Here is a 21,890-nt window from a genome sequence, read left to right as displayed (position 1 = left end):
TGATAGACACAACCCGACCGATGTGAGTTGGCTAATATTATGAATAGAGTAATACGGAATATTAGCATATCAGAATTCGACGGATTACCGATACACGAATACAAGCTGTATTACGAATATCATAATGAATACTAATATATCGGTCTCACCCTTATCAAATAGTATCAATCGATGCGAATGATGGACCATAGTTTAGCGTTAAACTTTTAAATTCTTAATTTCGCAAATTTTTTGTCAATTTCATTAGGTTAATTTAAACATCAATTTTCGAGCTATACTAACTTTTATCCATTATAATTTCATCATTATAGTGTATACATACAGCTTAAAGACATACAAGAACAAATATATTTTTACTCATAGTTGTTAAAAATTATCATAACGTTTTCGATAATCATCGTTGAGCCTTTGTTTACTTTGTTTGTATAGATAGCAACCCTCAACATACTGTTTTATTAATGTATTCTTGTAGTAAGCATCGATGTTTTTGAGGTTTCGATCTCCGCTAAAGTATTTATCGACAACACTAATTTAAATGTCAAACAAAGTTTAACCAAAATGGCCAACTTATTATTTTCTTGTTTACTTTGCAGTTTCTAAGCCAACATGTAGCCGAAATATATGATAATTCAACGGCAAAAAGTGTTTTTCACAATAATGTTACACAACAATGGGCCTTTTGGCCCGAATGAGGCATCAGTGAATATGAACACTCAAGTTAACATGACGTTCAATAATAGTGTAAATTACGTGAATAACTTGAATAAAATCACCCAAGAAACCGAACAAACACCGGGTGTGGCATACAACTTCCCCAATTACGGTTTCGGACCTCCAGGATTAAGCATGAACCCACAAATTCCACGTTATCCAACATATCACCTTGATAATATGCACTCCGCTTTTACGACTCACAGATCGCAAAAGTTCGACCCAATGCCGTGGAGCAGTAGTCTAATGCCTACCAACTTTAATCTACAGCACGGAGAGCCCCAGAAAATAATGGGTTATCATCAAACTTACGACGCAATCTCTCCTCACCCATTGTCCAGTACTGATACATATCACAGAAACCTACATTATAATGTACCACATCCGCAACCCTTAGACTACGCAACCTATGGATCGCACGACTCTAGAATAGACCACAACTCACAAGATAATATAACAGTGAATAAAACCACTACACTAAATGAAACAAAACGTAAAAGTCTCGAGAACACCGTAAGATTAATAGAAAATATATTAAGTAATGCTTCTAACAAGAATACAGAGGAACTTGACTCGCCTCGGTCAAACATCCATAACGAAACTGAAGACAGCCAAACAAACCAAAATGTGACCAGTACAACTGAAAAAACAACAGACATATCAAGTGACGAGATGAAAAGCAACGATAACCAAATGCAGAGCTCTGAAAATACACAGGATTCCTTCAATTTTGACGAAAGTTCTAAAGGTGAATCACAAAATTCTGACGACAAGTGCAATATAGATGATGGAGACGGTGAAGATTCGCTCAGCAACATTGAAGTTAAAGTTGAAATGACATGCGGAGAGACAGAGTATATTAATCCATATTTGAAAGACCCAAATGGAGTTCAGAAAGATGGTTTAAATGGAACGTTTGTGTCGGCAGAGAATAGCATTCGTGAGGCTATTGAAGCAGTAAGAGCTACTAGTAAGTAAGAATAATATATGCACTAAATTTAATGAAACACACAGCTAATCTAAATCTTTTTGATGAACTTTGAGAACAATGCGTAATTACAAGTTCTAACTTTAATTATAATAAATAATCTAATTATTAGAGTATAAATTTGAGAAGGTATTAAAACTATTGTTATTTTATGGAAATATTGATTATATTCTACATTGTCTATTCAACTTATAAAATTTGAATTTAGAAACCACAGTTAAAAGTTTTTTTTGTAGTTAAATGTCAAACTAAAATGATGTAATCATTTATATATTTCATGTTTCATCTCATTGGTTCATTTAATTAATGTTTTTCTGCTTTTTTGACTTCCGCACATACAGACATTTAGCAATTTTATAAAAATTTAAGGTATGAAACTAATTCTCCATTAACTTTAGTATCTAAACATGTAAATATTCTATGTAAAGTTTTATATACTAATAATATTTATCTTTAAAGTAGTTAGTTTAACATATTTGTTTGTGCTGTTCTTAAAATCACAGATTTGCATATGGAAAAAGTGATCAAATTTATTTGTATTTAGATATATTCTTTGTCTAAAATCTAAACACCTGTCATACTGTGACATTGCCAAAATCAATGCCTAAGGTGTTCGAGCCGAAATGCTTTATAAAAAAAGGAAAAAAAAAAAGATATAAAACTACTTTACTGGGCTTGGTAGTTAGGAAAAGGATCACATTGTTTTTGAATACTGTTTGGGGCATTATAAGGAAAGAGCTTAGACGTTTTTATGTAGTTATTGCATATAAACGTATTAGTGTACATCGCACATTGAATTCTCAGCTACATAACAATAATCATAACATTTAATCTAAAATAAAAGATTTTGCACACAAATCAATAGTCTGATAGTATAAATCTCGACCCATTCAGCTTGTTAAAACCACATAGTCACTTATATGATCCAGAGTCTTAAAAAAGAAACAATACGGGCCTCATTGTCTGTCAACTGTCATATATATGTATAATTGTGTAGTCCTTTGAGCAGACTTTACACTAACAAGGATTTTAACAGTATAGGTTTAGAAAAACATCAAATTGGAATTATACTTTATTATTTAATTAACTCAATTACAAGTTTAAGCACACATATTAATGAAATGGAGAATATGTACCCTCACTAATTACGCTGTCTAATGATTTTCCAGAATGTGTGATAACTGGAACTGTGGTGAATTTAAGTTATGAATGCCCACATTGTAGCCTCATGTTTTGTAATCCGAAACGTTTCCTCATACACACAAAGTGGCATACCTTGGGCTTCAATAAGAAGACGGAGAGGGCTAAGCGAAGAGAGATTAGGCGGAACGAGAAGAGAGAGGCTAGGATGATGGAGAAAATGAATGAGGTAGTTTATTTGTTTATTGAGGGATTGTTAAGAAGAGGGGATGTTAAGAATTACTAGATGGTAAATTACATTATAAGTTAAATCGGTGGTTCGTATTAGTGTATTTTTTAAAGGTGTAAGACACATTTAAGTGCAATCGTCATTGGTCTCATATGAGGCCGTCAGCACAAAAGTGGCTTAACCCACAATTCATATTCGTGCTTATATATTGCAATTTATTTAAAACATAATAAATTTCGATGCAAAATCGGCCTATCCCTAGATAATAGATGCCTTTCTAAACATAATTTTAGCGCGTATTTTTTTGCCTACGAAGTATTGTAAAGGGCCAATGTAAATTTTACATGAAGTGTAATAAATAAATAAATAAATAAATTCGAACCTCATATCTCCATACTAACTATGGTAAGCTTAGGCCACTTTTGCGCTGACGGCCTCATATATGCTTGTTACCAGCTCCAACAAAGACCAACAGCATCAACAACAACGTTTAAGGAATGAGCTTAAAAATTTCAATAATTTGCGTTTCAAATATCCAATCTGTTCGCTTAATAAAGTTCACAGATAGTTTTGTAAGTTAGTGAGTTATAATTTTTTAATAATCTTTTCAATAACAAGACTAATTTCAGGTGAAAGAGGAGCCAGTAGGAAACGGTCAGACCTTTTCTTGCAAGGACTGCGATAGAGTATTCATAACGAAGAGTCGACTGCGCTACCACAGGCACACGTGAGTCAACACAAACAGTTACTAACCACCTGGTCGCACGTCCCACGACATCATCACTGTCAAACTTTTTTATTGCCCTTGTGGGCAGACGAGCATACGGCCCACCTGATGGTGAGTGGTTACCGTCGTCCATGGACTTCAGCAATGCCAGGGGTAGAGACAAACTGCTGTCTACCGTTAAGTACTCTCCATAAGCCTCGTTTGAAGAAGGACACGTCGTAGCGTTCGGGAAACACCGTGGAGGGGAGCTCATTCCAAAGCCAAATGGTACGTGGCAAAAAAGATATCTGGAAACGCATTGTGGATGAACGCAGAACTTCAGGTAGTGTGAATGAACTCTACTCCGGTGGCGGGCGGTGCGATGGTAGAAACGAGATAAAAATCTGTAGCTCGAGCTCGACAGCTGCTGAGCTTTCGGCTGTTTGAATATGACCTTAACCTCTCGTTCTCTTGAAAGCTTAATTCTACACATAATACGTTTTTCTCTTTTTAATGTCGTTTCAAGAAAATTCTCATAGAGTACAACCTCCCTTCCTCTTTACCATTACTAGTGGTGATGGAATATTTACATGCCCGCAGTGTTCATTCGACCCGTCGTCGCGTGAAGGTGCAGGAAGAAGGGGCGCCCTTCCAGTGCCCCGACTGCCCGAAGCAGTTCAAGCACAGACATTCCCTGGAGAAGCACAGGGCTTCGCACATGGTCAGTATTAGTCAACACTGCCACTGAGGGGACTGAAACCTCACACTGTATTATGTATGACCATCTAAACCATAGGATTGCTACTTGGTTTTTTGGACTGCTTCGGTGAGGTTGTAGTTAGTGCCTCTGACTCCTGTCGTGGGTGTTTGTGTTGTATTTAACATTTAGTATATCTTATATGTCTTCGATTACATATTTGAAGGGCCGTCTATACACAATAGTATTGAAAATCGACTGCTTATCCAGGTGGGTGTCGATTCACGTTATGATGTCCATGGACTCGTGTGATCGTTAAACACTAATGTTATGTTACAGGAGAAAATCCACGAGTGTCCCGATTGTCCAAAGAAGTTCGGTTCGGTGTCGCAACTGAAGATGCACTCGAAGACGCACGAGCGGATCACGCGGGGACACACCTTCCACTGCACCTACTGCGGGAAGGGGTTCTACGAGAGCTACAACCTACAGGTCGGTCCCGCCGCGCGCGCACGCACACACGCACGCACGTACGCACAAACGCGCGCACGTACGCACACATGCGCGCACGTACGCACACACGCACGCACGTACGCAAACACACACGCTCGCACGCACGCACTCACGCATGCACCCGTCGACGTGCGGCGTACAGTACGATGGACTGTATTGGACATTGAAGAGACGGTTGGAAAACTCGTATGGCAGTTCAAAAAATCAGTAGGCAGCGGCTTGGCTCTGCCCCTGGCATCGCTGACGTCCATGAGCGACGGTAATAGCTCACCACCAGGTGGGCCGTATGCTCCTCTGCCTATAAATACAATTAAAAAAAACTCAAGAGATTACACTGCAACAGTAGTTATTGTGTGATTCATTCATTAACTCACTCATTCATTAATTCTTTCATTGTTTGGAAGTGAAACTTCTAATGCGCCTTCCAACAAGATTGCGTTAAATGTGTAACGCTCCCGGGGAGTGGGAATAGAAAGAGACAGAGTGAGGGTGAATGCGCGGTACTTGAGCGCATGCTTGTAATATAACTGTTACAGGCCAGCGCGAGCGTTAGCAACGAGTAGCGTCCAATAGTTTAATGAAGTATTTTTCTATCTATAATTTAAAATATATATGTATAATATAAATGTTGAAATTGTCGCATCTCTTATACACATCATTAACCCTATTACAAGAGCAATCTGATTTAAGGATGAAAAATGAAGAAAACCACAATACATACTACACATTGAAAAAGAAGTTTCACTTCATTGACGTGCATCAAGTTACACGCGCACCGTTTTTTTATTTCTTTATTTATCATTCACTCACTCATTCATTCATTAATACATTCATTTATTCACTCACTCGTTTGTTTATTTATATTTAAATATCTCAATGTAAATCAATAGCTTATATTAATAACTTGTACAATTGGGTATTTGAAATTATTATTTTTTGTGATAAATGGAAAGATCATATATCAGTTTTATAACAAAACTATTTTTTTTTATTTTTTTTTTCGCAATAATTCAAAAGTTATTTCAAAATAAAAATTAATTTTTGAATCCAGTACCGAAGACACGCCGACAGCTCCCGATCAAACCCGAGCGCGTGTGACGTCATAATGTTAGTTTTCCCTCATTGCAGTTCATATTATAGAAATACTCGTAATAAGTACAGTGTTTTGATCTATTTAATTTTGTTATCATCGTTAAATATTCAAATATTTGTATTGAAAATGTCGAACCTCAAAAGTTATCGTTCTTCTTTTGTACCATTATGCATGAATACTACAAAGACAACTCCTGAAAAAATGTTTTTAAATGTTTCCCAAGATGACAAATGTCGAAATAAATGGTTTCAAGCAGTGCACCGTGATAATCCCAAAACAAAATCGATTTTTTTTTCATTGTGAAGATCATTTCGACGTATGTATTTCTTATCACCACCAAAATATGGAAATTTATAATCCTCAAGAACTAAACATTGATGCCGTATCAGCCAAAACTGTTGAAAATATTGGTGTTGATTTTGATTAATATTATCAGATTTATTTATTTTATTTATTGGGTACCAACATGTTATACATCAGCACAGAACATTACAGGTATCATATACATTGATTTCACACTAAATGCTAACACAATTACAGGTACGGACTGCATGCATAAGAAAAAAACGGTTCATTATATAAAATACAAAGAAAAACTATATATAACATTACATGGAAGACCTTACATTATTACACATTTACTACCAAATACGCTATTACTTAATTTAAAAAACTCATTGAGCAAGGCTGTAGACTTCTCGTCTAAAACTGTCAACAGTGCCAGCAAAAACGTCCAGAGAATACTTGTTAAAGTTCAGAAGAGATAAGAGATCAGGGGCATCGTATTCATCGTATTCAGATTTTGCCTTAATAAATTTTTTTTTTTCAAATTCCCAATTGTGTGTGGGTGTGTGTTATAGGTCCACGAGAGGACGCACCGTAACGAGCGTCCGTACGTGTGCGACATTTGCACCAGCACTTTCCTCACCAACTCCAGCCTCAAGCGACACCTGCGGGTCGTGAGTATCCCCCCAAACCGCCTCCCGCCATCGGGACCCCCATACACTGACTTACATACATACAAAACGTATCGAGGGATGAAAAGCTACATCTTTGTAGTTCAAAATTAGTTTTATTTGGTATCAATATCAACTCTCTTTTTTTTCTCTTTTTCAACCCGCACCCTCCCAATGCTGGTGGTAGGTCTCTTCAAATGCACCCCATTCTCTTCGGTTTCTTGCCTTTCCCATCCAACTCCTGCCAACCACTTTGACCAGGTCATCGGTCAAACATTACTATTGTGCCATTAGCCAACGGCCCGCCGAACCCACACTTCATGTTACGCACATATGACGCCACTAGTGGCTATCGCGTCCCGCGCCGCCAGTACGAGTGTTCGTTCACTAGTCGTCGAGATCCTGTCTCCGCTTGCGTCTCTTACTTTTAGGATGTTTTTTATTGTTTCTTTTACAGTTCGATGTTTTTAATCGAACTTCAATTAAGCTTACTCCATTTTAAATGTCTGAAGAAGTTTTTTTTGTCATGCTAGTTTTTCTAAATGTTTAATTTTTAAATGGCTCTCCTGTATAATTGCAAAAATGTTTAACCAAAATCGCCTTTCATCTCTCGCATATGTATATTAAATACCCAGACAAAGAGGAAACGAACTTGTCATCACACAAATGATTGTCCGATGTGGGAATCGAACCCGTGACCTTCGGCCCAAGGGCCAGGTCCGCTGACTACTGCCCCACCGAGTCAGTCTTCCACTCTCATCTTGACTTCAGATCGCTGTGATCCTCATATATCCTTCACTCGACAGTGCGACTCTTCCCTGGGCACTACCAGGTGGCGCTACTTGTTAGTTCCTGTAACGGCCACCAGAGTCGTGGGTAGATTTGCACGACGCGCCATATTAGACATAATCAATTGAAGATAACCCATAGACACAGCCCACTGAGTTTCTCGCCGGATCTTCTCAGTGGATCACGTTTCCGATCTGGTGGTAGATTCTGCGAAGCACTGTCTTTGCTAGAGCCAGTGTTAGCCATACTCCGGTTTGAGCCCCGTAAGCTCACTTACACGCTAGGGTAACGCTGATATAGCCTCTCAAGGCCTAGGTAGGATAAAAAAAAGAAAGTGATTAAACACACCCTTGCCTCCCCCGGGAGATTGGGGAAAACCGCGATGCCAAGCTAACTTGCAAAACGCGTCACGTCTAACCACTTACGTCAAATGTGGCTGAATATTTACAATATTTAAATAGCGTCAGCAAACTAATATAAAATCTGATGATTATCGATTAGTAATATCGATTTTTCGATGTTACATTTTTGCTGTTATGTACATAATCAAAGGCTTATTTATCTTAAGTAAAGTTCGAGTAACGCCCTCTAGTGAGCGCGCGCTCAGAATGCACCACCTTATGGTGAGTGGTTACCGTCTTGGACATGACCCATGCACCATGGACTTCAGCAATGCCAGGGGCAGAGCCAAGCTGCTGCCTGCAGTTAAAGCAGTAGCTACGTATAAACATAACAGGATTATTGAAAACCCCAAGTCGGCGTCCCCTGACACACACCTATTGATAAAATACCTCCTATACATAAACATATTATTAAACAAGTCCTCAACTCCCGCAGTCGCACAGCAGCGCGAAGCCCTACGAGTGCAAGCACTGCCACAAGAGCTTCGCCAAGGAGAAGATCCGGGACTCGCACGAGGTCCGCGTGCACGGCGACCCGGAGTCCTTCCGCTTCCACTGCCCCCAGTGTCAGAACAAGTCAGTGCTTGTTGACTACCTACATACTATGCATAAACATAACTTCATAAAGATATTGCCCATACGAGCATCCACCTAACTATGAGCGGTTACCGTCGCCCATGGACATCAGCAATGCCAGAGCCAAGCCGCTGCCCACCGTCTAATACCCTCCACAAGTCTCGTTTGGAGAAGGACATGTCGTAGCGCTCGGGAAACACCGTGGAGGGGAGCTCATTCCAAAGTCGGATGGTACGTGGCAGAAAGATCTCTGAAAACGCACTGTGGATGAACGCAGTGGCTCCAGGTAGTACGGATGAACTGTCCAGTGGTGGGCGGTGCAATGGTCAAACCGAGGTGATGGTATCATCTCGAACAATTCCTCAGAGCACTCGCCATGGAACATGCGGTGCATACAGAGGGAACTAAAATCACTCCCCAGACCCAGAGGTTCCAAACGAATAGATGATAGATGATATACTAAATGTCGCGCTGTTGAGACATGAGGTCGAAGATTCCATTGGATTACATCAGGACTGTCTGACCCTTCATATTGAAAGGGTCAGACAGTATCAGTACGCTGGTGTTATAGAAAGAGCTTATTGTTTATTCTCTGGTGAAGCTATTAATTATAAATTATCGGACGAACTCACAGCCCACCGGATGCTAAATGATTACTGGAGCCCATAGACATCTGCAACGTAAATACCACCACCCACCTTGAGATATAAGTTCTAAGGTCTCAGTATAGTTACAACAGCTACTCTACCCTTCAAACCGAAACGCATTACTGCTTCACGGCAGAAATAGGTAGAGTGGACTCACAAGAGATCCTACCACCAGTAATTACGCAAATTGTTTTGATTTTGCTTACACGATGTTCACTGTGGAAGTCTTCCATCAGGTACACAACGTTCAAAGATCTCCAAAAGCACACGTACAAAGCGCATCCTAAAGGTAAGAGACGCAAGCGGAGACAGGATCTCGACGACTAGTGAACGAACACTCGTACTGGCGGCGCGGGACGCGATAGCCACTAGTGACGTCATATGTGCGTAACGTGAAATACGAGTTCGATGGACCGTTGGCTAGTGGGATTGGTAATGGTGTAAATACAATAGTCAGCTAGATAAGATAACGTCGCGACAAGGTTTGTCGTGTGGCCACCGGGCATCAGCAAGTAACAAGGGAAGTCAATAAAGATGGTCATTTAAATCACAGTATTCATTAAATTAAATTTGAGTTTCTGTTTGTGGTATTCAAATAGCAGCCTTTTTTTTTAAATATTAAATGCGTATGATTTATGTACGGTATTTACAAAACAATTTAATAAATAGTAAAACTTTTGTCCGTCCGTTTACTGCGGTTGATGTCGGAAGCGGCCGAACCAATTCTGACGGGACCTTAGTTGGCGGATAGCTGACCTCAATTAGCAAAGAGTAACAACATAGGCTAATTATGTTTTAGTAAAATAATTAGGGTTCCGCGTGCAAAAAAAACCCATCAAATTGTGATCAAAATGCGTTTCAGATAGGAAGGTTGTTTATTTCAGACGAAGTCATAGCGGAGCGTCACCAAGACGAGCTAGTCATTATTAAAGTTGTAACATTTCGTTTCGCGGCGAGCTGAATGCGTGACGTCATATGCGGTAGTCTCGAATGACGTCACCAATGAGTTTCGTCATGTACGCGGCGGTAATCCAATCATTATAGGGGGTTGACCTCGGAAAATCGCATCCTAAACCTATTCTTAAAATTCACATATAATTAATTGGATGGTCGCAAGTTTTAAAGTCGCAGGGGTCAAAGGTCACAAACATCGATTTTTTTTACATTTTTTGCAAATATCTCGTTTTAATAAAAAGTTAATAAAAAATTATAGTAATATATTTAGCAATGAATTATAACCTTAATATTACGAATTTTTGATCGGGACTACCAGTTGACCTCCGATTATTCTCTGACCGCGCGCGCCGTCTACGACCTTTATCTCGAAAACAGTTCAAATCATAAAAAAAATGTTAATTAGAAAAGTTGTAGCTAATTTAATTCTCTTCAATATTGATAATAAATATAAATAGTGTAAAACCCATAGAAAACGAGATATTTGCAAAAAAATGTTTAAAAAAATCGATGTTCGTGACCTTTGACTGTGAATTTTGAGAATAGTTTTAAGATACCAAAATACAAGTTTTTGTGGTAATATTTTCCGAGATATTCACCTAATTTGGCCTAAAATGACTGGACTAAGTAGTTCTGTAAAATAAGTGTTTGTCAGGTTTGAACATCGTTACACCATATCGGGTATGTCTTGATGATTTTTTTTTATGAATGAGGAATTACTGGTGGCCTTCTCCAGTTTCACCAGGACAGGTAGGCGAGCAAAGGCTCAGCCAGGAGGGGTGGGATTTGCTAACAGCTGCCCGAGCGCCTCCGAAGGAGAACTAATAAGGGCAGCTGCTCCGCGAATGTATTGATGCTCTCCTGATCAGGGTGCGCTGTCAGCTTTCTTATTTTCTGTCGACATACGACATGTGATTAGGAGATGTGTGGAAATTGTAGTGCAAGGTAGAGGGGGAAGAGGTCGACCGAAGAAGACATGGATGGAGTGTGTGAATGACGATATGAGAGAGAGAGGAGTGAGTGTGAAAGTGATAGATGAGAATGGAAGAGAAAAATTCGCTGTGCCGACCCCACTTAGTGGGATAAGTGGGAGAGAGACAAGCAAGGATTAAATACGACAAAATTATCTTTCATTCCCTTTATTATTATGTATGATACGTCAATACTGATATTAAAATGTTAAAAAACAATAGTGTATTAATAAAAAAAAGTGGTCGTTTTGTTTGTAAATAAAATATTGTAAATAATGTAGATTATCAAATGTGTATATAGTTAGTCCGGAAGCGCGTTGATTATTTTTGTTTTTGTTTTATCGAGTAAATAATGAATGATGAATGTAACAATGCACTTTGAATATTAAGACGAAAATGATCTGATTTAAACGATTACAGTGAAAAAAAAAAAAACTGTTCATTTTCTATAAAAAATATATTTAACGAAACGCGAAAGGCTATTTGGTTTAAGCAAAAAAGTGGCCTAAGCTTACTATAGTTATTATGGAGCAATGAGGTGAATAAGTTTTTATGAATTTGAATTTGAGTAGGCAAAAAAACAATACGCGCAAAAATAATATTTACAAAGCCATCTGTTATCTATCGGTGAAACTATGGATAGGCCGGTTTTGCATCAAAATTTATTATATTTAAAAAAAATGGCAATATACATAATTATAAGCATGATTATGAAAAATTGTGGGTTAGGCCACTTTTGCGCTGACGGCCTCATTTAATGGTCAAAATTTTGATGAAAATATCATAACAAACAAACTTTTTCAGTTATTCGAATGAAGTAAACTTAAATATGAAATTCAAATAAAAACATCTAATTGTTGATGCTGATACCAAATAAAACGCGCCTTTAATTACAAAGATAAATGTAGCGTGTTAAGCGTAATATCGCTTAAAACAAATAGCATTTCGCATCGCTCGATTATTAGATGAGATAATATATTACCTCAAATGAGTCGTCTATTATCAAAGGTGGCAATCTGTGCATTTCGACAAAAAAATGTTATTGATATGTCAATACAGATTGATTTGAATATAATCGTCTTCTTCAAAGAATACGGTTCAAAACCTGCATTAAATAAAGGTTAACACTTAACCTGTTATTTATCTAAGATGTCGTTCAGAAGAGTTTTGTGACTGCCAATGGAATACAAAGTCAATAATTCGTTTTTCTGATTTACCAATAATTTTCCAAAAGTCACATTGCCGGCTTTGATAATAGTCGACTCAAATATCGAACTGGTATTCAAGATCGGTGTTCTTAGTGCGAGTTTTTTTAGCGGCTAGGGGCGCTGTTCCAACAGTATACAAATTTGACAGAGAGAGAGATAGAACATACTTTATTGCACACGAAAACACAATTAACATCAGAAAACAGACAACAAGCAGATACGTTTGTACAATAGGCGGTCTTATCGCTAAAAGCGATTTCTTCCAGACAAACGTTTAATTACCCGAAATTCTGGACAGATAAAGATACAGCAGGTATGTTGCGGTGCACTATTAACAACACATTATTAAAGAAAATACATACGTACAATTATTAGATATATACCGTTAAACACAATATGAAATCACCATATGATTTCTATTCCAATATACTTACATAATAAATTAACAGTAAGGATAAAGCATAAACAAGCTAACAACACTAGGCGGATAGGTAATGCCCCGTCACAATTTTTTTAAAGCAATTTGAGTTAACTTTTACGCTATCGAGAACGTTAAAGAACTCGCACTAAGCACAATGACCTCGTGGGAGACGCGAACCACATTGTCGCGACAAAGAAACCTGTACATAGAGTCGTGTCGTTTTTTATTTGTAAATAGACAAAAAAATCGAAGGGAAGAAAGTAATTTACAATATTATTCGATATAGAGAAGAGACAGAGTTTATATTTGTTATGTTTCATGTATTTTAAATGTAAAAATTCGTTGTAAGTAAATTTTTTTTTTTTCGGAAGATTAAATTAATTGCATTACGTTGTGTTTCTTTTATTTTTTCGTTTCCGTAGCGACAACTATGGACATCGTATGGGTCGTCGGTCGGTGTGGAAGATATGCCGTCTTCTATAGATCTAATCAGGTCTGGATTCAGGGGAAGGTCTCTTCAAAAAAAAAAGTTTTGAGGTTTCCCACATCACAAGTCAGGTTCAATAAAAGAAACACACTAATATGTTTAATAAAATTTTATTACGCTTATATTCAATCCACATTTAATGATATAGCAAAAATAAGAAAAATAATATATTATAAAATTATAACATTCTTAACGTCGTAACTTCGAGAAGCAGTTTTATACGGTAGCCAGTCAAACTGACCGTAATCAAAAAAATATGAACATAAGCGATATCTATAGATTTTATACGAAAAAAAGCCCACATTTTATTCCGTAAAGCATCCCGACCCCGCTGTTTGATTTAGTACAGATCTCTCTACGCTAAATTTTATTAATGTACATATTATGGAGAGTAGAAGTAAGGAAATCCATCTTAGTGTATTAAAATGTCCGCTATTCAAGATGGCGCCACAGTAGCAAGTGGAGATATTTTAAAAACAACGTCATAAACTGCCACTATTCTCTTCAACCTGGCACAGCTCTGTCTAAAACTGCTATATTCATATAATTTCTACTTCCTGCCCTAGCGCTATATCGGTGAGTCTTCCAACGACTTTTTGGCGGGAACGAGAGGAGCGAAGTTGTGTGATTTGTTTTATTTTGTCTATTTAATGTTTCTTCAGGTTTAAATGTGTAATAACGCTGGACGTAACTTCTCGGAATCACTGAAAAAGTCTCAGTAAATGACCACCATTTTACTGAGATTATATTTCATCCTATCCATCTCATCTCATTTCATTTTAGTTCATAATATTATTTTTCATATATAAGTTTGCATTAAAATAAAAATAAGACTTGACCTAAAGGCTTTAGTTACCAAGTCATAAAATCCCATAAAAAAATTGTTTTTTTTTTTTTTTTATTGCTTAGATTGGTGGACGAGCTCACAGCCCACCTGGTGTTAAGTGGTTACTGGAGCCCATAGACATCTACAACGTAAATGCGCCACCCACCTTGAGATATAAGTTGTAAGGTCTCAGTATAGTTACAACGGCTGCCCCACCCTTCAAACCGAAACGCATTACTGCTTCACGGCAGAAATAGGCAGGGCGGTGGTACCCACCCGCGCGGACTCACAACAGGTCCTACCACCAGTAATTACGCAAATTATAATTTTGCGGGTTTCACTTTTATTACACGATGTTATTCCTTCACCGTGGAAGTCAATCGTGAACATTTATTTTGTTGAGTACGTATTTCATTAGAAAAATTGGTACCCGCCTGCGGGATTCGAACACCGGTGCATCGCTTCAACACGAATGCACCGGACGTCTTATCTTTTAGGCCACGACGACTTCAAAATTGTGTATTAAAAAGTGTCCGCTGAAAGGGAGCCAATCAAGGTGGCGCCACAGTAGCAAGTGGAGAAATTTTAAACAACTCCATAAACTAGCACACTTCACTTCAACCCGATACACTTCACTCTTTTCAAAACTGCTATCTATATTCATATGATTTTCACTTCCTACACTAACGCTATTTCGGCGAGTCTTCCAACAACAATTTGCTGTTTACTACAGATGAACACTTTTTCAACTTGTCCCCCATACAAGATGGCGCTCTTACTTTTACCCTCCATAATTGTACTTTTAAAACATACCCTCCTATATAGAAAATATATCACGTTTATCAAAGAAATTTTAATAATTTTACTTAAGTTTAATTTTCTTACCTCTCATTGAGCTCACCGGGATCATTTAAAATAAATAATAAAATCCAGCGGAAAAAAAAACACATGGTTTTTTTTTAACTCCTTATCATATTACATAATATATTCGCGTGTTATTATTGTTTAATAATATTAGTACTGCGAGATTAACATTCCCTTTTCGACTTGATCGGCCTTTTCCTTTCCCGTCAGCAACTCGATGAGGGTTAAACCAAACCAGTACGCCGTGCCGGGACCCTGGGGAACATACAGGACCACGTTACACAGGGGGAGGGACAAAGTGACCTCATACTGATCAATCCACGTCATCTGCTGATGACGTTATTATCTATACATTACTGCCATCTAATAGGAAGGTCATTTATTTGCGATTTATTGGTGATCTAGATTCTACAAACTGCGAAGTTTTTTTTTTATCATGTACAAAATTGTCTAAATCACGAAAAAAATGGTAGTCCGTTGGAGCAAGGTCTGGCGAATACGGAGGATGACAAATGATTTCTAATTGCAGTTTCTGTGGAGTTAAAACGGTTTCTCGTGCTGTATGAGGTCTCGCGTTATCATGGAGCAATAATGGTGAAGATCGATTCATGAATCGAGTCAACTACTAAAAATCGATAATCGAATGTTGCACATTTTTCAAAAGAAGAACCTTATACCATAACCATAACCATTTGAAAAAAGTTTTACTCAAAAATTTCAAGTTCTATGTCAATTTGGAGTGCCTATTACAATAGAACGGCAATTTCATAATTTAACCCCTATAGCTTTATAATAAAATCACTGACCCGGCTGGTGACCACATTGCCGTCCACCACCACCCTCTCCCCCTCAACGTACGTGTAGTCGCCGGCCGACAGCTTGTCCCTGGTGCTGGGGTATGACGTCACGCGCCGGCCCCTCGCCACGCCGTGGGCTGCAAACGCTATGGGAGCTGCCAATGTAACATTTACTTACATATTATATCTGTGATATTATAATATATGTTGCGATATTTCCTTAGGTAGTTTTTAATGTTTTATTTACGTAGTTGCTTATTGAAAGAGAATTCTCTTATGTCTATAAACAAATGTTTCTATTGGCTTATTCAATCAACTGTACCTATTGTTGACTTTTCCGAAACATATTAAATCAACATGTAGTTTAGAAATTTAAAATTAGTATATCCATTGGGAACGGGTGAGGAGTGGCGAGGAGGTGTTGTTGGTTGTGATGATGATGATGACATCCATTGGTAATATTAGTACTCCAAACTCAAGTGGAAAGCAAACTTAAAATATTTTTTTTTGTAATTCATTTACCAGCACAAATGGCAGCAATGATTTTCCCATTATCCTCGTGGTCTTTAAGCAGAGCACCAACCTTCTCCGATTTGGAGAGACTGTCTGATCCTTCTAAGCCTCCTGGTAGAATCACCTGTTTGGAGAAAATTATTTATTTTTATAGGTGACACCTGCAGTGCTATCTAATGCCTGTCAAAGTAACATTCATTGTAGTTGATGATGCCAAGTATTTTCTTCAATTTCAAGTGAAACGGTGGTGCAGGACAGGGAATCTAATTTATGGCTAGGTGATGGTTGTGACTCGTGCCCCGGTTATTATGGGTGGTCACTAGCTAATCTTATTTTCGATCATGCCTATGCTACGTCTAGATTTTTATAAGCCTGATAGTACTTAATCATTAGCCATTAAAATCAGAACTGGGGTGCATAATTCTAGGTTCAGGTTCCAAATTGTGTTAACATAGAAATTGGCCTTCGGTGCCCTGGGGGACCGGCTCCTTGAGCTATATAATGGCTGCTTGGAGTCGGGACGGTTTCCGTCGCTCTGGCGGACGGGTAGACTTGTGTTGTTGAGGAAGGAGGGGCGCCTGGTGGATACAGCCGCCGGGTATCGTCCTATCGTACTGCTGGACGAAGCGGGAAAATTGCTGGAACGTATTCTGGCTGCCCGCATCGTTCTGCACCTGGTCGGGGTGGGGCCTGACCTGTCGGCAGAGCAGTACGGCTTCCGGGAGGGCCGTTCGACCGTGGATGCAATTCTTCGCGTGCGGTCCCTCTCGGACGAGGCCGTTTCTCGGGGTGGGGTGGCGCTGGCGGTGTCTCTTGACATCGCCAACGCATTTAACACTCTGCCCTGGACCGTGATAGGGGGGGCACTGGAGAGGCATGGAGTGCCCCTCTACCTCCGCCGGCTGGTTGGGTCCTATTTGGGGGCCAGGTCGGTCGTATGTACCGGGTACGGTGGGACCCTTCATCGTTTTCCGGTCGTGCGTGGTGTTCCGCAGGGGTCGGTTCTCGGCCCCCTCTTGTGGAATATCGGGTACGACTGGGTGCTGAGGGGCGCCCTCCTCCCGGGCCTCCGCGTTATTTGTTACACGGACGACACGTTGGTCGTGGCCAGGGGGGATGATTATAGAGAGTCTGCCCGTCTCGCCACAGCGGGAGTGGCCCTCGTCGTCGGAAGGATAAAGAGGCTGGGTCTCGACGTGGCGCTCAGTAAATCCGAGGCTCTGTGGTTTCACGGGCCGCGGAGGGCGCCACCCGTTGACGCCCACATCGTGATTGGAGGCGTCCGGATAGGGGTCGGGGTGCAGTTGAAGTACTTCGGCCTCGTGTAGGGCAGCCGGTGGGCTTTTCGTGCTCACTTTGCTCAGCTGGTCCCCCGATTGATGAGGACGGCCGGTTCTTTGAGCCGGCTGCTCCCGAATATTGGGGGACCGGATCAGGTTGTGCGCCGCCTCTACGCGGGGTTGGTGCGATCAATGGCCCTGTACGGTGCACCTGTGTGGGCTGAGCCACGCAACCGGGCCACTATGGCTCGGTTCCTGCGCCAGCCGCAGCGCACCGTTGCCATCAGGGTCATCCGCGGATATCGCACCGTCTCCTTCGAGGCGGCGTGTGTGTTGGCGGGGACGCCGCCATGGGAGCTGGAGGCGGAGTCGCTCGCTGCCGATTATCGGTGGCGCAGCGAGCTTCGTGCTCGGGGCGTGGCGCGTCTCCCCGAAAGTGAGCTGCGGGCGCGGAAGGCCCATTCTCGGCGGTCCGTGCTCGAGTCGTAGTCGAGGCGATTGGCCAACCCCACGTGGGGGCTACGGACCGTCGAGGCGGTTTACCCAGTTTTTGATGAATGGGTGAATCGTGGCGAAGGACGTCTCACCTTTCGTCTGGTGCAGGTGCTGACCGGGCACGGGTGCTTCGGGAAGTACCTGCGCCGGATAGGGGCTGAGCCGACGACGAGGTGTCACCATTGTGGACACGACCTGGACACGGCGGAGCATACGCTCGCTGTCTGCCCCGCTTGGGAGGTGCAGCGCCGTGTCCTGGTCGCAAAGATAGGACCTGACTTGTCGCTGCCTGGCGTCGTGGCATCGATGCTTGGCGGCGATGAGTCCTGGAAGGCTATGCTCGACTTCTGCGAGTGCACCATCTCGCAGAAGGAGGCGGCGGGGCGAGTGAGGCAAAGCTCTCCTCACTACGCAGAAACCCGCCGCCGCCGAGCAGGGGGTCGGGACCGGGGTCGTATCCGTGACCTGGCCCCCTAAGAGCTAGGGGTCCCACCCGTTTTGTGCGGCGAGAGACCCAGACGTGGGGTGGCGTGCTTTGGACGCTCACCCGCAGTAGGTAGCCGGGTGATGGTAGACCGCGTTCCCCCGACCGCTCTCAGGAAGGTGTAACGCGGCGCCATCAAAGCGGGCTCTCGGCCCGCTGAACGAGGGAACCGGTGGTCGTGTCGCTAGCGGCCGCCGGTCCAGCGTCCGTGGGACGGTGGGATGGATGTAATGTGCTCTGCGTCAACCCTGTCCCGCCGTTTCAATAGCCCCGACTGGGCTCCGGCCCGGTCCGAGGTAGGGCGCCGGTTGTGAGCGGCAGGAGTTTTTAGTGAGGTTTAACTCCCACATACCCCACCTGCCGCGCGGGTGGGGATCCGGCGATTTTCTCATGTGGAAAAAAAAAAAAAAAAACATAGAAATTGGGTGTACTATTGTAGATTTTTTTCTAGAAATGATGTAGTTTCTGCAGTTGCAAATGAACTTTGCTGTATAAGATAACGGTAAGGATACTCACAGCATCATATTGTTGTTTCTCGGCGAGGGCTTCGGTCAGTGACTTGTCAGGTACTAGAGTCACTTGCCTTGAGCACAGCACAGGAGATGAGCCTTCCAAGCCAGCTAGAGTAACTGTTACCTATGGGTAAATAAGGTCTTTTCAATAAGAAAAAGGCTTAATAATAACTCATTGGCTAGAATACCACTATGATATCCCTTCTCATGGGTATAGAATGTAACCTTTGTTTTGTTTACTATGGAATCTGCAAAGAGCATGAGCTGTGTGCAGGTGTGCTGTGAGTTCCTGGGAGTTCATCCTCCAATAAAGGCAGCTCCTCTTTTGTAAATCATTTACAATACAATGTCGTTTTGTTTTAGCAATATAGTATCTTTTGTTCTTGTTCATAGCCAATTCATTTTCACTTCGCTTCATTCTCTCCTGATACAATTTCTTTGAAATTCTATGGATTTCCTCCTTTAAGATGATGATAAAAAGGTAAAAATATTCTTTATGAATATGGATGCTCTCTGAGTATTATAATATTTTAAAGATTCATGATTTCAATCCTACCCTTAGTGTTTAAACCAATACCATAGTATAACTCTTATACACATAACATCATTATGATAACATAATATGAAAAAACTATTTCAGTGATGTTTCAGTTGGGAGTGGACAACAATTATGCAACTGATGCACATTCGAGTAGAACAGCAATTGATCAGTATACGGTAAGTAGTAACTTTTTTATTGTTTAATTAAGATTTACAATTGAGCAGTGATCTAGTATTCAACTATTTGATAATTTATGGTCGATTTTCATTATGCAATTTTAGAATACACTAAATTTTCTATAGTAATAGGAGACTAGGGCTATAAGTTTTATATTATATTGCTAATACTATCAATCAGTGATCAGCTGAGGTGTTGGTCTATTTGTCATTTAGATTTTAGACTTTGTCGTTGACAGTTGTGGTAGCATCATGATTACCCGGAGACCATTGTAACTGAATAGTTGATAAAAGGGTGTTAGTTTTTATTGACGAGCGAGAGTCAGCTATCTGGAATCACATTATCAGATCGTCAAGACCACATGCACGGGCGAAATATGTCGATTAGCAAAAGTCTAATTACAATCCAAGTGAGGAAATTCAGTCAACGGATTTAATGAATTAATTGACTACAAACCCCTCCTCGTCTCAGCATATCAACAGTTATAACAGTCTCCATCTCCTCTGCACCCTGCGCCAAAATCACTAACGCAGACTTGCTCATTGTTCTAAAATGAAAATAAACTAATATAAAACAGAAAAGCATGTAGTGTGCAAACAACAAATTACATAGTTTTTATTTCTGTATTATGTAATCAGTAGGTATTACGATAAAAGTGTAATTAAAGTTTTCTTAAAGGTAATTAAATGCCGGTTCAATTTGTTGTACCCTCTATTTTGGTAGGTATTTTCACTTGATTCACGGCTAGATTATAATGTGAATGTAGTTAACGCCACTTATGCAATTAAATTCCGCTAAAACAGTACGGTACCTTGATTTAAAAGCTCTATAATTTGCAAGAGTTTTTAAAAATAAATTAGAACGAGTAGACAATGACAACAGCAACATGAAAACCATAGATAATACACTTGATATTTATTAATTAAACATATTTGTACATAAGTACTAAATAAATTATTAATTATGAACGAGTTGACAATTTCTGATTAAATTTAAGTAGACCTACTAGTATACATAGATAATAGACTGTGTTTAAGAGAGTAAATTACCTACTTTGCCTTTGAAATTGTGTAGGTATTGTCAATTAATTGTCGTTACTATTATCATCTAAGGCCTAAGGTTATTTGTGTATGGTGTAAACAAATTATCTATGCTCGAAACATTGTAAAAAATTATATCGTCAAGTGTATAACAGTCTACACTATGAAGGGCTCCGTAACGAAATGAACTTAGCTTGATAAAACACCCACAAATATTTTAGCATCCATCAATTAGCATCCATCAACATATTGTGGTCTCTTAGACCTACATATTGTCAAATCATTTTCCATTGCAAATTTTATTTAGGTTCATAAATTGTTTTTATGCTTTATTTATGTCCTTAATAGGAGCACTAGAATTTGGAGGTACCTACACTTTTTTAACCTTACAAGCGCACAAAACATCGGTAGCCGTCACAGAATATAAATCTGACACGATGTCTGAAACCGAAAAACGACATGATGCATCAACAACGTTGCGAGTCTTAGAAAAAACTATCACGACAACCTAAACAATATATTATTATATCTATATTATATTATATATACCTGTAGGGACACAGTTTGTTATGTAAACAAAATTGTTCGTAGTCATAACATGCGGCTGCACTCGCATTTCGCCCGATCACGATGTTCGACCAGCCCATACCGTGGGCCCCGAAGGTCAAATATTTAGGCGTCACCCTCGACAGTAGGATGACATTCCGCCCCCACATCAAGACTTGCCGCCTTCATTCTAGGACGTCTCTACCCGATGATATGTAGGCGAAGTAAAATGTCCCTTAGAAATAAGGTGACACTCTACAAAACTTGCATACGCCCCGTCATGACCTATGCAAGTGTAGTGTTCGCTCACGCGGCCCGCACTCACTTA

General features: G+C 40.2%; 2 protein-coding genes across 4 annotated transcripts; one reads left to right on the top strand and one right to left on the bottom strand.

The window, feature by feature from the left end:
• Window positions 1–483: 483 nt before the first annotated feature.
• Window positions 484–13,389, top strand: LOC114246561 (uncharacterized). The gene is made up of 8 exons (XM_089737613.1): window positions 484–1,681; window positions 2,869–3,068; window positions 3,698–3,795; window positions 4,375–4,495; window positions 4,811–4,963; window positions 6,938–7,036; window positions 8,660–8,799; window positions 9,683–13,389. The coding sequence occupies exons 1-8, from the start codon at window positions 622–624 to the stop codon at window positions 9,771–9,773; spliced, it is 1,962 nt and encodes a 653-aa protein (XP_089593739.1). The 5' UTR covers window positions 484–621; the 3' UTR covers window positions 9,774–13,389.
• Window positions 13,390–13,581: 192 nt separating this feature from the next.
• On the bottom strand, window positions 13,582–21,103 carry BmDJ-1beta (DJ-1 beta). Of its 3 annotated transcripts, none has more exons than XM_028179155.2 (6): window positions 21,030–21,103; window positions 20,433–20,523; window positions 19,263–19,382; window positions 16,497–16,611; window positions 15,984–16,129; window positions 13,582–15,432 (listed from the first exon to the last, which is right to left on the bottom strand). In XM_028179155.2, exons 2-6 carry the CDS (start codon window positions 20,517–20,519, stop codon window positions 15,328–15,330), a joined length of 573 nt encoding a protein of 190 aa, XP_028034956.2. In that variant the 5' UTR covers window positions 20,520–20,523; window positions 21,030–21,103; the 3' UTR covers window positions 13,582–15,327. The 3 variants fall into 3 exon arrangements, with proteins under 3 accessions (XP_028034956.2, XP_028034954.2, XP_089593740.1); XM_028179153.2 differs by lacking the exon at window positions 21,030–21,103 and adding an exon at window positions 20,788–21,010; XM_089737614.1 differs by lacking the exon at window positions 21,030–21,103 and adding an exon at window positions 20,625–20,753.
• Window positions 21,104–21,890: the final 787 nt, after the last annotated feature.

Source organism: Bombyx mandarina, chromosome 23 (assembly GCF_030267445.1).
Source record: "Bombyx mandarina strain Sakado chromosome 23, ASM3026744v2".
Lineage (NCBI taxonomy): Eukaryota > Metazoa > Arthropoda > Insecta > Lepidoptera > Bombycidae > Bombyx > Bombyx mandarina.
The sequence above is the reverse complement of the archived record's forward strand: the minus strand, read 5'-3'. Positions and strand labels throughout refer to the sequence as shown.

Coding starts and splice junctions, on each gene's coding strand:
- LOC114246561 (XM_089737613.1), top strand. CDS start 622: ATGATAATTCAACGGCAAAAAGTGTTTTTCACAATAATGTTACACAAC. Junction 4,964..6,937: donor ACGAGAGCTACAACCTACAG/GTCGGTCCCGCC, acceptor TGTGTGTTATAG/GTCCACGAGAGGACGCACCG. Junction 8,800..9,682: donor TGCCCCCAGTGTCAGAACAA/GTCAGTGCTTGT, acceptor GTCTTCCATCAG/GTACACAACGTTCAAAGATC.
- BmDJ-1beta (XM_028179153.2), bottom strand. CDS start 20,873: ATGGTTTTCATGTTGCTGTTGTCATTGTCTACTCGTTCTAATTTATTT. Junction 19,383..20,432: donor ATATGCTGAGACGAGGAGGG/GTTTGTAGTCAA, acceptor ATTTACCCATAG/GTAACAGTTACTCTAGCTGG. Junction 16,130..16,496: donor CATTGCTGCCATTTGTGCTG/GTAAATGAATTA, acceptor TTACATTGGCAG/CTCCCATAGCGTTTGCAGCC.